The 14,752-nt window shown below is 38.4% G+C and overlaps 2 protein-coding genes across 4 annotated transcripts in view; one reads left to right on the top strand and one right to left on the bottom strand.

The window, feature by feature from the left end:
- HDHD2 (haloacid dehalogenase like hydrolase domain containing 2) overlaps positions 1-14,752 on the top strand; it is a 45,882-nt gene that overhangs the window by 1,516 nt on the left and 29,614 nt on the right. For all 3 annotated transcript variants that reach the window (XM_004484689.3, XM_004484687.3, XM_004484688.4), the window contains exon 2: positions 14,214-14,324. In XM_004484689.3, the coding sequence (XP_004484746.1) occupies positions 14,224-14,324 (101 nt within the window). In that variant the 5' untranslated portion in view covers positions 14,214-14,223. The remainder of the gene's footprint in view (positions 1-14,213; positions 14,325-14,752) is intronic.
- Positions 11,346-14,752, bottom strand: part of KATNAL2 (katanin catalytic subunit A1 like 2) — a 150,946-nt gene continuing 147,539 nt past the window's right edge. The window contains exon 16 of the mRNA XM_023586400.3: positions 11,346-11,486. Within this exon, the coding sequence (XP_023442168.1) occupies positions 11,434-11,486 (53 nt within the window). The 3' untranslated portion in view covers positions 11,346-11,433. The remainder of the gene's footprint in view (positions 11,487-14,752) is intronic.

Raw genomic sequence — 14,752 nt, 5'->3', positions numbered from 1 at the left:
AATTTTTGTAGCACCTGATATAATCATGTACCCTCACACACACATCACTTTTTCTATGTGTAGAACAGTGTTCACAGTGCTTTACATGTGTTACTTTCTTTAATCCTAACTACCTATTGGAGGTGGGTGTTTATTCTTCCTTTTTCCTCAGTGAAGAAACCGAAACTAAGGTTAAAAAATGTGCCCAAGTTCACACGTGGCTAGTGAGTTGGGTTTCAAACCCAGGCATATCTATCTTCTTTGCTGTTATACTTTGCCACTGTACTAATGCATTTCAGGAAATGGATTTTGGTCTGGAAATAGGAGATTGGAAGCAGAGAGGACATTTAGGAAGTTGTTGAAGTAAGCTGAATGAGAGGTGATGATTTCAAACTAAGATATTGTAGTAACGGTCAGAATGAGTGCATTTGAGACTTTTTAGGCGATGGAACTGGAAGTATTTGGCTAATTGGATGAAGGAAGCAGTGGGCGAGATTAGTTGGTACATGTGGGTTTATGATGCTACCATTCATACATAAGGATCACAGAAAAGAGTCGAATTGAGGTGAAAAGGACTTGGGTTGAGATGCCCCTGGTATATTTAAAGGGGGATGTCCTGTGAAGTATCTTGAAGAGTGTTTTAGTTTGCTGAAGGCTGCCAGCTCAATATACCAGAAATGGATTAGCTTTTTTTTTTCTTTATTTTTTTTTAAATGTTATGTTAAAAAAATATGTGGTCCCCATATAGCCCCCACCCCCCTCACCCTACTTCTCCCACATCAACAACCTCTTTCATCATCGTGGCACAGTCATTGCGTTTGGTGAATACATTTTGGAGCGCTGCTGCACCATATGGATAGTGGTTTACATTGTAGTTTACTCTCTCCCCCAGGCCACCCAGTGGGCCATGGCATGACATACAATGTCTAGCATCTGTCCCTGCATTACCACCCAGGACAACTCCAAGTCCTGAAAATGCCCCCACATCATATCTCTTCTTCCCTCTCCCTACCCTCAGCAGCTACCGTGGCCACTGTCTCCACATCAGTGCTACAACTTCTTCAACTACTAATCACAATAGTTCCATAGTAGAATATCAGTATATAATGGGAATTTGTTAGGGTAAAAGCTTGCAGTTCCAAGGCTGTGAAAATGCCCAAATTAAGGCATCATCAGGAGATGCTACCTCTCACCAAGTTGCTGCTGTGGGTGATCAGGCATATGGCAGCATCATCTAAAGATGCTTTCTTTCGCATCTCAGCTTTAGGCAATCAAGCACATGGCAGGGTTTAATGGGGGCCTCTTTGTCTCTCCCCTCTCCTCTGGGCCTACGGATAGTTCTGTGTTGGTCTGCTCTGTGGCTTCTTTCTGTCGCTGCAGCATTTTCTGTGAGTCTATGGCTTTTTTTTTTTTTTTTAAGATTTATTTATTTTCACTTATTTCTCTCCCCCCCACACCCCAGTTGTCTGTTCTCTGTGTCTATTTGCTGCGTTGTCTTCTTTGTCCACTTCTATTGTTGTCAGCGGCATGGGAATCTATTTCTTTTTGTTGCGTCATCTTGTTGTGTCAGCTTTCCGTGTGGGCGGCACCATTCCTGGGCAGGCTGCACTTTCTTTTTTTTGCGCTGAGTGGCTCTCCTTATGGGGCACACTCCTTGTGCATGGGGCTCCCCTATGTGGGGGACACCCCTGTGTGGCAAAGGTCTCCAGTAAGAGGATTAAGACCCACCTGAATGAACCCTGAATGAGTCCTGAATGAAGTGGGTCACGTCTGAAGTTAAGATCCTACTTGGGGAAGCAGATTTGGCTCAACTGATAGAGCATCCACATACCACATGGGAGGTCCAGGGTTCAAACCCAGGACCTCCTGACCATGTGGTGAGCTGGCACACATGCAGTGCCAATGTGTGCAAGGAATGCCCTGCCACTCCTTGTGTCCCCTGCGTAGGGGAGCCCCACCCACAAGGAGTACACCCCATAAGGAGAGCTGCCCTGCGCGAAAAAAGTGCAGCCTGCCCAGAGGTGGCACTGCACACATGGAGAGCTGACATAACAAGATGATGCAACAAAAAGAGACACAGATTCTTGGTGCCACTGACAAGAATCCAAGCCGACACAGAAGAACATACAGTGAATGGACACAGAGAAGCTGGGGGTGGGGTTAAAAATAAATCTTTTTAAAAAGATCCTACTTGCCAAAAGATAACAATAAAGATCAGAAATAGGCTAATACGTGAGTAATCTTACACAAGGGATTTTATAGTTGAACCTGGATTGACCAGAGATTTTGAGATATATATAAAAATGCCTCTGCAGGCTTTTTTTTCCCCCTCCCCTGGCAGACATCTTATAAAACAAAATCAGGGATTTTTTTTTAAAAGATTTATTTATTTATTTAATTTCCCCCCCTCCCCTGGTTGTCTGTTCTTGGTGTCTATTTGCTGCGTCTTGTTTCTTTGTCTGCTTCTGTTATCGTCAGCGGCACGGGAAGTGTGGGCGGCGCCATTCCTGGGCAGGCTGCTCTTTCTTTTCACGCTGGGCGGCTTTCCTCATGGGTGCACTCCTTGCGCGTGGGGCTCCCCCACGCGGGGGACACCCTTGCGTGGCACGGCACTCCTTGCGCGCATCAGCACTGCGCATGGCCAGCTCCACACGGGTCAAGGAGGCCCGGGGTTTGAACTGCAGACCTCCCATATGGTAGACGGATGCCCTAACCACTGGGCCAAAGTCCGTTTCCTGGGATTTATTTAAAAATCAGAATACTTTGGGAGTGGGAGGTTATTATGTTGTCAGTATAATTGTCTGGACTAATTTAGTTTTTTGTAACTATATTAAATATATGAAACATTATTAAAATATACAAGACTTTTTTTTTTTACTTTGAAATATCTACACAAAATTGTATATAAAACATAATATAAGGTTTCAGTAATAATTATAATAAGCAATAATTATAATAAGATTAAAAACACCCATACTTACCATCTAGGTCATAGAACATTGCCGGACCTTAGAGACCCCACTTTGTGTTCCTCCCAATTTGCAGCTCCTTCCTACCCCTGGAAGGAGTGAATAACCTGACTCTTGTGATAATCATTCCTTTGCTTCTCTTTACAGTTTTTTCACCTTTATATGCTTCTGTTTTCGAATGTTGTCATATAAAACCACACTATGTGTGCTTTTGTGAATGCTTCTTCTATTCTCATAGATTTCTGGGACTTATCTTGGTTGCTATGTGTAACTGTAGTTCATTCATTCCCACTGCTTTTTGTATTCATTGTATGAATCCACCACAATTGATTTACCCATTCTGTTGTTGATGGAAATTAGAATGGTTTCCAGTTTTGGGCTATTACAAACGATGCTCTGAGAGTGGAATTGCTGGGTTGTAGGATATGGTGATGTTAAACTGGTTTCCAGTTTAAACTGGATTGTACTAGTTTATTCTCCTGTTAGCAGAATACAGTAGTTCCTGTTGACAACCTTTGGTGTTGTCAGGGTTAGATTTTGCCAATCTGTTTAGTATTTTGTTATTATGAACTCACTGTGGTTTAAAGTTACATTTCTTTGATTACAACCCGCCCCCCACCTAAGGTTGAGCATCTTCATTTGTTTATTTGCTATTCAGATTCTCTCTTTTGTAAAGGATATGTTGAAGTCTTATGCCATTTTCTATTGGATTCTTTGTCTTTTTTTAAATTTATCGTTTATATTTCCTGGCTTCTGATTCCTTCTCACTTAACATGCTGAAAAAAAGTTCTTTTACTCCTTTTTTAACTCTCTTTATGTGCTCTTGATGAATGCAAGATTTTAATAATATAATATAGTTGAATTTATCTGTCTTTTCTTTTATGGTTTGTACTTTTTATATTTTGTTTAGGAAATCTTTACTATCCTCAAGTCATTAAGATATTCTCCTATCCAAAATTTTATAGATTTGCTTTAAACATGTGGTTGTTTAATCTACCTGGAAAAAAATAGTTTTTTTGGTGTGATGTGGGAGTCTAATTTCATTTTTTCCCATGTGAATATTCAATTGTACTAACATCGTTTTATTGACTACTTCCTTCTTCACTAATCTGAAATACTGTCTCTCTCATTGGGTTTCTAAATACATGGGGATCTTTTCCTAGGTTTTCTCTTCTATTCCATTGATATTTTTATCTCTATATGTTAATACTGAACCTAACTACAAGATATCACATTCTATTTTTATTCTTCAGTCTTGGCTGAAGTGTCTTTGCTATCCTTGGCTATTTGCACTGATATATAATTTTTAGAATCAGCTTATCAAGTTCCAAAAAACACTTTTTGGGGGTATTGATTGGAATTGCTTTGAATCCATAGATCATTATGGGGAAAATTGCAGTGTTGAGTCTTTCAATTCATGAAAATGCTGTTTCTATGTATTTGTCTTCTTTATGTCTTTCATTAAAGTTTTATAATTTTGCCATAAAGACCTTGGCATCTTTTGTTAGATTTTTCCTGGGTATTTTGTATTTTATGGTGCTATTGCAAGTAATATCTTTATTTTTTGTTATTTCATTTTCTAACTATTTGTTGGTGACATGGAAATGCAAGTGGTGTTTTTAATATTAATTACTAAATGCTTATTTTATTTACTTGTCTTAGATTCTTGAACATCTGTATATACAATCATATCATCTAAGAAAATGATAGTTTTGTTTCTCCTTTCCAATCCCTTGTTGTTGTTTTTGTTTGTGTGTGTGTGTGTTTTCGAGGTACCAAGGCTGGAGTTTGAACCCAGGACCTCATATGTGCGTAGCCGGCACTCAACCACTGAGCCACATTAGCTCATCTGAGTTGGTTTTGTAACCACTTTTTGTCTAGGTTCTTGACTGTGTTGCAGAAATGAATTTCAAGAGCATGTTAGTTAGTTAGGCCTGTAATTTCTTAAGGTAGAGAGGGAAGAGAAATGGGACAAAATAACAGATCATGGGTCCCAGATAGAGAGGAAGGGGCTGAAGAGTGATAATAAATGCCCAGGTTTTACTTGTGTGGCCATCATGGCAGGGGAAAAATGACAAAAGCAGGGTACAGAGGCAGGAACAGGCACATGGACTGGCACCAGGACAGGCACTGGGACAGGGCGAAGGCAAGAGAGCACAAGTGAGGCTTTGCACTTGATTTTAAACCACTATTTATTCCTCCCCTTTGCTAATGGCTTGGGAAGAGTTCCAGCTGTTTGCTGTTTTGGTTGATTACCCCACCTATCAATCCCCCAGAAGGGCCCAATAATAAGGCCCCTGGAGATCCCGAGCTCTTCCTGACTTCAGGAGGAAATCTCATTCCAACTTTTTCTTGCGAGAGTCTTCCAGCAGCCATCTTGGAGGGTACGGAATGACGTGGACTTTTTGCAAGGTTCCAGATCCATCCTTCTGTGTGGGAAGCAGGTGCTCAGCTGCTTGAGCCACATCTGCTCCCCTTTCCAATCCTTATACTTTCTTATTGCCTTACTGCACTTGCAAAGATCTCTTTTACAATGTTAAATAGAAATGGTGATAGCAACTTCCTGTCTTATTCCCAGTCTCAAAGGGAATACTTATATTACTGAAAAATCTCAAGTTGGAAGTTGATTTTTGTTGTTACTCTTATCAGCTTAATGAAGTTCCCTTCCATTCTTATGTTGCTTAGAATATTTTAGTGTGATAGATGTTGAATTTTACCAAATGCTTTTCCTGCATTGATAGGATCATATATAATTTTTCTCCTTTAATCTATTAATGTGATAAATAACATTAATTTGTTTTCTGGTTTATACCAGCCTGATATTACTGTTATAACCCCAATTTAGTCATGACGTTTTTCTTTTTGATATATCACTATATAGACAGCTTTTATCATTCAACACCTTGATTTTATTATTCCAGTGTCTTCTGACTGCCATTATTACTGATGTAATGTCATCTGTCAATTTTCTGTTTTTGAAAGTAGTCCAACTTTTCCTTTTGGATCTTCTGTTTGCCTTTAGTGTTCAACAAGGATTTAGCGGTGAATTTATTTTTATCTATCTTGCTTTGAATTCATTGAGCTCTCTGAATCTGTGCATTGTTGGTCTTCCATGTTTTCTTCAGACATTTCTGTCATGTCCTTTATTCTTTAAATATGTAGGCATTTTATAGTAGTCTGATTATTTCATTATCTGAAGCCCCTACAAGATTGTTTATGCAGTCTTGTTTCTTTAGGTTCTCCCTTGTGATGCCTCGTTCCCTTAGGTTACTTGCTCGTTATTCTTTGAATTTTATTTGATCTTATATTTGGGATTTCTTTGCTGTTTGGACTGAAACTAATATCTCATGGAGATCAGCATTTGCTTTAGCCAGGCATCTGTTAGTCAAGATGACTCTCAAATCTTGAAGGTTTTTCTGAAGACATACCATAGGTATGTCTGAGGTAGTCACTAGACTGTGAATTTGGTCTGCAAACTGGCTCCAGGTTTGTGGTTCCAAAATCTCTGAGGTACTTTCTACCCCTCCTTTCCCTTGGGACCGAGCAGTTGATTTTCTTGTAGTCTACTCATACAAGGTGGGGTAGGGGAGGTAGGTGCCAGGGATGGGTTTATTTCTGGTTCATCCTTACAGTGAAATCTCAGCTTTTAGCTCAGGAGGATCTATCTCTTCAGGCAGGCCCTGGGCTTTGCCTTCTATTCCCTGCAGAGGCCCATGAAAAAAATAGCTTAAGGTCACTTAGTGTCATGGATTAATTTAAATCTAATTTTAAATCTAGTATTATTTTTCATTTGGAGGGTTAAATTTGGTTATTTAGCCTGCTATATTAATGAAAGACCAAATCCAAGAATAATTTTTTAAAATAAGCTTGCAAAAGTTTTTTCACACACATGTTCACCTCTTCAAAGTAGTCAAGGTAGGAGACCGTAAGCTTCTGCCATTTTGGAATTACTTTGGACTTAATACCATACTGTTTTGTGTATCTTTAGTGGTTACAATTTTATCCTTAAAGATGAATCTAATTTTGAAAGTATGAGAGTAAAGCCTCGTGAATGAAGTGAGTAGTCAAGGTGAGTAATGCCATTTGAAGTTAAAACTAAAATGGAACCCTTAGTTAATGAGGATGATTTCATATGTGGCTTATAGGCTGACACTTAGAGCAATTCCTAAGGAAAAAAAAACATTTTGAATAATGGTTGTTTGAAATAAATTTCTTATCAAACTTCAGTTAGCTAGAAAATTAACTTTGCTGGAACATTGCATTTCCTAAGTATTATGAATAGTAGTGTTTTATTGTGGTAAGGAAATATTATTAAAACATATTTGGCAGTCTTTTAAAACAGAAAAATAAATAGCCTCTTGAACATGGGCTTTCAAAATTTTCATTAAAATTTTGTTCTTTTAATTTCAGATAGATTTAGTAACATAATTCTTTGTACTGAAATAATTAGGTACATTATCAATTATGTGTCAAATATCCATTTTTTTCATCATTAATTTCTTTTTTAAATTTATTTATTTATTTCTCCCCCCTCCCTCCACTGACTGCTCTCTGTGTCCATTAGCTGTGTGTTCTTTTATGTCTGCTTGTATTCTCATTAGGTGGCTCTGGGAACCGTTCCTGGGACTTTCCAGAGTGGGAGAGAGGTGATCATTTTCTTGTGCCACCTCAGCTCCCTGGTCTGTTGCTTCTCTTATTATCTCTCCTCTTCGTCTCTTTTTTGTTACGCCATCTTGCTGTACCAGCTCTCTGTGTGGACCAGCACTTCTGCGTGGGGCAGCACTCCTGCACAGAGCAGCACTCTGTATGGGCCAGCTTACCTTCACCAGGAGGCCCTGGGTATCAAACCCTGGACCTCCTATATGGTAGATGGGAGCCCAATTGCTTGAACCACATCTGCTTCCCATTTAATGTTTTTATAGTATGTCTGAAAAGATTCTTTATAGTGGAGTCAATTTCTCTTTCACTGAAGAGTAGTTGGTCAGGTACATTGAACATTTAGTAAAAGCTAGAAAGCAAATTTAGAAAAATCGTTGTGTTGGTCATTTCTTTTTTTTTCTTTCTCACTTCCAGACTTTATTTTATTTTTTTACACTTTTTAAAATTAAAGTTAATAGATCACAAAGAATGTTACATTAAAAAACTTGAGGAAAGTGGATTTGGCCCAATGAATACGGCTTCTGCCTTCTACATGGGAGGTCCAAGGTTCAAAGCCAGGGCCTCCTGACCCATCTGATGAGCTGGCCCATGCATAGTGTTGATGCGCACAAGGAGTGCTCTGCCACACAGGGGTGTCCCCTGCATAGGAGAGCCCTACGCGCAAGGAGTGCACGCTGTAAGGAGAGCCACCTAGCATGCAAAAAGTGCAGCCTGCCCAGGAATGGCACTACACACGTGGAGAGCTGATGCAGCAAGATGACGCAACAAAAGGAGACAGAGTTCGGGTGCCGCTGACAAGAATACAAGTGGACACAGAAGAACACATGGCGAATGGTCACAGAGAGTAGACAACTGGGGGGAGGGCAGGGAAGGAGAGAGAAATTTTAAAAAATGAGGTTCCCATATAACCCATTCCCTATACCCCACCCCCATCATTTTTGTAAATTGTGGGGTTTTTTGAAGATACATACATCACAGAAAATGTTACATTAAAAACCATAAGAGGTTGTGTTGGCAATTTCTTGATCTTCCATGGTCATCACCAAGGACAGGTAATACCTACACAGACATCTGGGCCTTGGTTTTCCCATGATTGAACTGGTGTGTGTGGAAAGAGGGGTAAGGTGATTCTAGAGCAGATGATCTTGAAGGTTCTTTCTAGCTGTAATATTCTGTCTCCCTCATTACTTAGATCAGGGATTCTTTACCTTTTTTGTTCCACGGACCCCTTTCCAAGTCAGGTGAAAACCACAGATCCCTTTCTAAGTCCACACTATACTGTGTATTATTTAATAAATATAAAAAACCCACACCAGCAGATCCCCACAAGAATGACTTTTCAGTTCAAGCTTACAGAAGACCCCTGGTTAAGAACCCCTGATGTAGATGTTTATTTATGGTCTGCTCCCTTAGTCTTATATGCTCAGGCATACAAGTTTTTCTTCATGGGAACACATAACTACCCACACTCTGATCACGTAGGTCATTGGAATTGAGGGATGTTTATCCTGCTGCTTCCCCCCCCCCCACTCTTCTCCAGTAGGAATTGCTTCCTATATCACAGGGATGGCAGACTTTTTCTGTAAAGGGCCAGATAGTAAGTACTGTAGACTTTGTAGGCCAAGGGTCAGAATGGAAGCTATTATGTTGGTACATAAGTAACGAGAGTAAATATTTTTCACAGACTATTTTTGGGCAAAACTATAAGCTTTCTATGTAACTAAATATGTAAACTCTATATGTAACTTTAAATGTAACTAAATTTGAATTTCATATAAATTTAATGTGTCACAAGATATTATTCTTCATTTGAGTTTTTCCAACCATCTGAAAATGGAAGATAGTTTGGCAGTTTCTTAGAAAATTAAGAATAGACTTACCATACAATCCAGCAATTGCACTCCTAGGTATTTACTAGAATGTGTTGGAAACTTATGTTAACACAAAAGCCTGAATGCGAATGTTTATAGCTGCTTTATTTGTAATCACTGAAAACTTGGAACAACTGAGATGAAATTCAGTTGGATATGGAATGTATAAACTATGATAAGTTTATGGAATACTATTCAATAACAGAAAGAATGAAATATTAATTCAGGCAGCATCATGAATGAATCTTAAATACATTTTGCCTAGGTGAAAGAAGCCAGACCCATGGTATTGGGGTGGCAGATACTGAACTAAGCATTTGTCAAAGCTAACAGAACTGTACATGACAAAGAAGGAACTTTAATATATGAAAACATGCAAACTTAAAAAAATCACCCAGGATATCCGGAGATCCTAGGATGGAATGCAGACTGACAGATGAATCTGCATTACAAATGTATGATATAACCACACAGAAGGCTGGGGAGTGGGATGTGGATAAGGAGAAACTGACCTAAGTAATTTTGGAAAACTATTTTGACTGGAAATTGTAAGGATAAAGACTAAATGAGGGAAGTGGACTTGGCCCAATTGTTAGGGTGTCCGCCTACCACATGGGAGGTCCGTGGTTCAAACCCCAGGCCTCCTTGAACCGTGTGGAACTGGCCCACGTGCAGTGCTGATGCATGTAAGGAGTGCCGTGCCACGCAGGAGTAGGGGAGCCCCACGTGCAAGGAGTGCGCCCTGTAAGGAGAGCCGCCCAGTGCGAAAGAAGGTGCAGCCTGCCCAAGAATGGCGCCACACACACACGGAGAACTGACACAACAAGATGTCGCAACAAAAGAAACACAGATTCCCGGTGCCACTGATAAGGATAGAAGGGGTCACAGAAGAACACACAGCAAATGGACGCAGCAGACAACTGGGGCGGGGGGAAGGGGAGGAAAAAAAAAAAAGACTAAATGAACTGTATATCAATATTGTACTCTAGTTGGTCAATTTGTTTCTCATTGGGGTAAGAGCAATTCTAAAAATGGCTTACCTAAGTGTAATAGAGTTGAACAAGTAAATGGATGGAAATAGTGGGAGCCAGGTTTCTCATGATTGGAGAGGGAAGTTGCAAATAACAAGAAAGGAAAAAGGAACCCTGTTGTAGAGTCAGTATATATATTAGCTTTCCTTACTGAGAGGACCTAGAAACCTTGATACACCAGAAGCAAGGAGTACTCCCAGTGCCTAGATCTTGCTTGCTAAATACTATTCTCCAATAAAACAAGCCAGGAGACCTTGGAGAAGAGGCTGGTTCTAAGCCTGGGGCAGGGAAAATACAGGATGAGCCTGAAGCATCTTATAGTGGCAGAAAGCAATGAAGTGCTCAAAAAAAACAAAAGAAAGTCCCTGTACAAGTATACTAAATAGTTAAATGTAAAAAGCATTCCCTTTAAAATCAAGAACCAAATAATGATGCTTGCTATCACTACTCTATTCACTTGTAATGGCGTCCTTAACCAGAGCAATAAACGGGAAAAGAAAATGAGAGAGAAGGTTTGAAAAGAAAGAAACAAAATTGTCATTTGCAGTTGATAATTATTGTCAATGTAGAAAACCCAAGAGAATCTACATACTACATACTAGTTAGAATTAATGAGAAAGTTTAGAGTGGTTAAAGGATGTAAGAGAAAGGTTTGTCATATTTTCGTATACCAACACCAAATTATTAGAAAATGAAAAAATTTTAAAACCACCTTGTAATAAAGCAATAAGAATACATCTGCAAATACATGCAAATCATTTTTGTAGATGTTTATACATACTGTGTAATAAAACTTACATAACTGGAGCACTATGCTACGTTGGATAGGATGACTCAAAAGAATAATGATCTCGGTTCTCCCAATTTTTTTCTATAGATTCAATGCAAATCTCATCAGATTCCCAAAAGCTGGACTTTGTTTTGCTAGTTTTTGTTGTCTTTTTGGTGGACCATGACAGGCATCAATATGGACGAACCTCAGAAATATGAGCAAAAGATAGATGAAAGTTGCAAAAGAATGCATACATTATTATTTCACTTTTATATATTCTAAAATGTCAAGAATATCACAAAATTTGGAGTCTATTAATTCCAGGAAGGAGGAAGGGGAAGTAATTGCAAGTTCATATGGGAGGCTTCAGCGACAACTGACAACATTCTTAATCTGGGGGTGGGATAAATACACAAATTTCATTTTTTAAAAACTTATTAGGTGTGAAAACATCTTTATTTTGCCTTCATTCCATTTTAAAAAGGGATTTCTTTTTCATTTATTTTCCCCAAATTTTTATGTTGAAAATTTGTAAAAAATAGTACAGTGAATACCCATATACATTTCACCAAAATTCTCTATTTGCTAATAATATGCTCTATTTGTTTTATATTTCTTCATGAATTGCATTTAGTTGTCATATCTCTTAAGACTCCTTTAATCTGAAATAATTCCCCAACCTTTTTGGTGTGTATGTCTTTTATGACATTGATATATTTGAGAAGTTCAACTCAATTGTTTTGTACGCTTTTCCTCAATTTGGAATTGTCTGGTTTTCTTCTTCATGATTCAATTCAGGTTAACACATTTTGGCAGGAATTTTTACATGGGTGATATCTTCTCAGAAGGCACATGAGGTCACTTTGTCCCATAACTGGTGATGCTAATTTGATCGTATAGTTATGGTTGTATCTGGCAGTTGCTCCATTGTAAAGGTGACTTTTTTCCTTTTTAATAATATAATTTCTGAGTGATTCTTTGAGTCTCGGTGGTATATTTTCCCCAGCAATTTTTCATCCAATGGTTTCAGCATCCATTAATGATCCTTACCTGAAACATTATTACTGTGATGATTGTAAATGTTGATTCTCTATTTCTAGCTTTCCTTCTACATTTATTACTTAGCATTCTTCCATTAAAAAGCTTACCTTTTCCCATCTCTTTAAAATATTTGTAGCATTAGTATGGACTCATGGATTTTTTAAAAATTTGGTGTTATAAATTCCTGTTGTTTTTCATTTTGATGCTTAAATTCTCCCTAATTTGGCCACAAAGGTGGCCTTTGTGTTCTATTAGCCTGTGTCTGCATCTGTGATCTGCTACAATAGTATGTTCCAGATTCACCTTGTACTTTCCCTGCCACAGCCCTGGTTTTAGTTAGTGGACTTCAGTTGTGCTCATGCTATTGAGGTATCATTGTTTTTGGCCCTTTTAGTGGACAGAGATAAAAAAAATACGTGTATTTTTTAAAAATCATGAATTCATAGTGATATTTTCAATGCCAAACCAGAATCACAGGGTTCTTTGTTTCTTCCCATTCCACATTTCTCTCTCTCTCCTCCCATTTCAAAACTCTGATTTTTAACAACATAAATATTTTTGCTCATTTTTGAATCCTACAAAACACACAAAGTACATTTTAGAATATATACCACTACCACCTATTAAAGTTTAAGATTTCCTTGCAGTTTTTTTTTTTTAAGATTTATTTTTATTTCTTTCTCTCCCCTTCCCGCCTCCCCAGTTGTCTGCTCTCTCTGTCCATTTACTGTGTGTTCTTCTGTGACTGCTTCTATCCTTATCAGCGGCACTGGGAATCTGTGTTTCTTTATATTGCATCAACTTGATGCGTCAGCTCTCCGTGTGTGTGGCTCCATTCTTGGGGAGGCTGCACTTTCTTTCGCGCCGGGTGGGTCTCCTTACAGGGAGCACTCCTTGCGCGTGGGCCTTCCCTATGCCGGGGACACCCCTGCGTGGCAGGGCACTCCTTGCGCGCATCAGCACTGCGCATGGGCCAGCTGCACATGGGTCAAGGAGGCCCGGGGTTTGAACCGCGGACCTCCATTGTGGTAGACAGATGCCCTATCCATTGGGCCAAGTCCACTTCCTCCTTGCAGTTCTTTTTATCCTTCAAATATATCCTATTGAAAATATAGAGTCACAGTACTATATTCAAAAGTTTTCTTGGCTAGGTTGCTTTGTTTCTGTTTGTATTCCCTTTTAGGGTTGGTTTAATTTAAATTTGAATATATAAAATCTTAACATGGTTCAAAGTGAAAAACAAAAGCCTAGTCCCATCCCTTACCCTTTAGCTGCCACACTGTTCTCATCCACTTCCTTATTTGATATAGCTCATAATAATAAAAAAGCAAAGGAAAACTGCACATTGTAAGGTAAAAAAAATATCTCCTGACTTTTAAATTACTGTATAACTTGAAATTTCCCTCTCATTGACCCTTAAATATTGGTAATTCCATGGCCACATATGCCACTTCAAGATATAACAGTGGAGAGATGGAAGATTGGAATATTTTTATTATTCATAACCACAGATAAAGAAGATTTTACCAATTATTTAATGCTTCTATCCACCCATTCTTCAGAGAACATTATTCTCATATTTAAAAATAAATGAATTAATCAATTGTTCCAGCTAAAGAGTTATTTTAAGATACCTGAAAGTTAATAGTAATTTCTCTTTTGGCATTTTTCTTCCTATAGTTTTAATTCTAGACTTAAAAAACAAAACAACTAAGCATTATGGAAGTTTTATGGATCAAATTTTGGATAATTTATTTTTAAAATTGTATTTTAGCAGCTTAATACCAAATAGTATCTTTCTCGATATGAGTGATATTTTTGAAGACTTACCAGTTTTTAATTGTCCATTGTTTCTTAAACTGTATTTTTAATTTCATTTGCTCTCTCCTAGGGAATGAAGGATGGCAGCACGCCGTGCGTTAAAGGCTGTTTTGGTAGATCTCAATGGCACACTTCACATTGAAGATGCAGCTGTGCCGGGCGCACAGGAAGCTCTTAAAAGGCAAGCTGTACTCTAGGTTCAGCTGACAAATATGTTTCAAAGTGTCATTTTACCAAGGCAGATCATTAGCTAAACGGATGGCCATAACATGGCATTTTACCAGTTTGCCATATATAAAGGAACTGCCTTGGGTTTAGCTAAGATGTATGTTTTGTAATATCCTCCAAGCATTGTTCTCTAAACCTTTATTAGGTTTGGCCTTTTGATCTATTCTTTTTTTATTCTAAGTCAGAAATGTAAATTTGGGGATGAAAATCAAGATTGTAAATGTGGAATAAATAAAACTGGAAAAATCACAAGTGAAGACTAGAATCACAAAATGAAACACACACACACATAGCATAAGTTCCATCCCTCCCCCTTCACCAAAAGATAGCATTGAGTGTGTAACTGCTCAAATAAAATTTAAATATAAGATTTGAAATTTT

This window comes from Dasypus novemcinctus, chromosome 16 (assembly GCF_030445035.2).
Source record: "Dasypus novemcinctus isolate mDasNov1 chromosome 16, mDasNov1.1.hap2, whole genome shotgun sequence".
NCBI lineage: Eukaryota > Metazoa > Chordata > Mammalia > Cingulata > Dasypodidae > Dasypus > Dasypus novemcinctus.
Note: the sequence above shows the minus strand (reverse complement) of the source record. Positions and strands in the feature narration are given on the sequence as shown.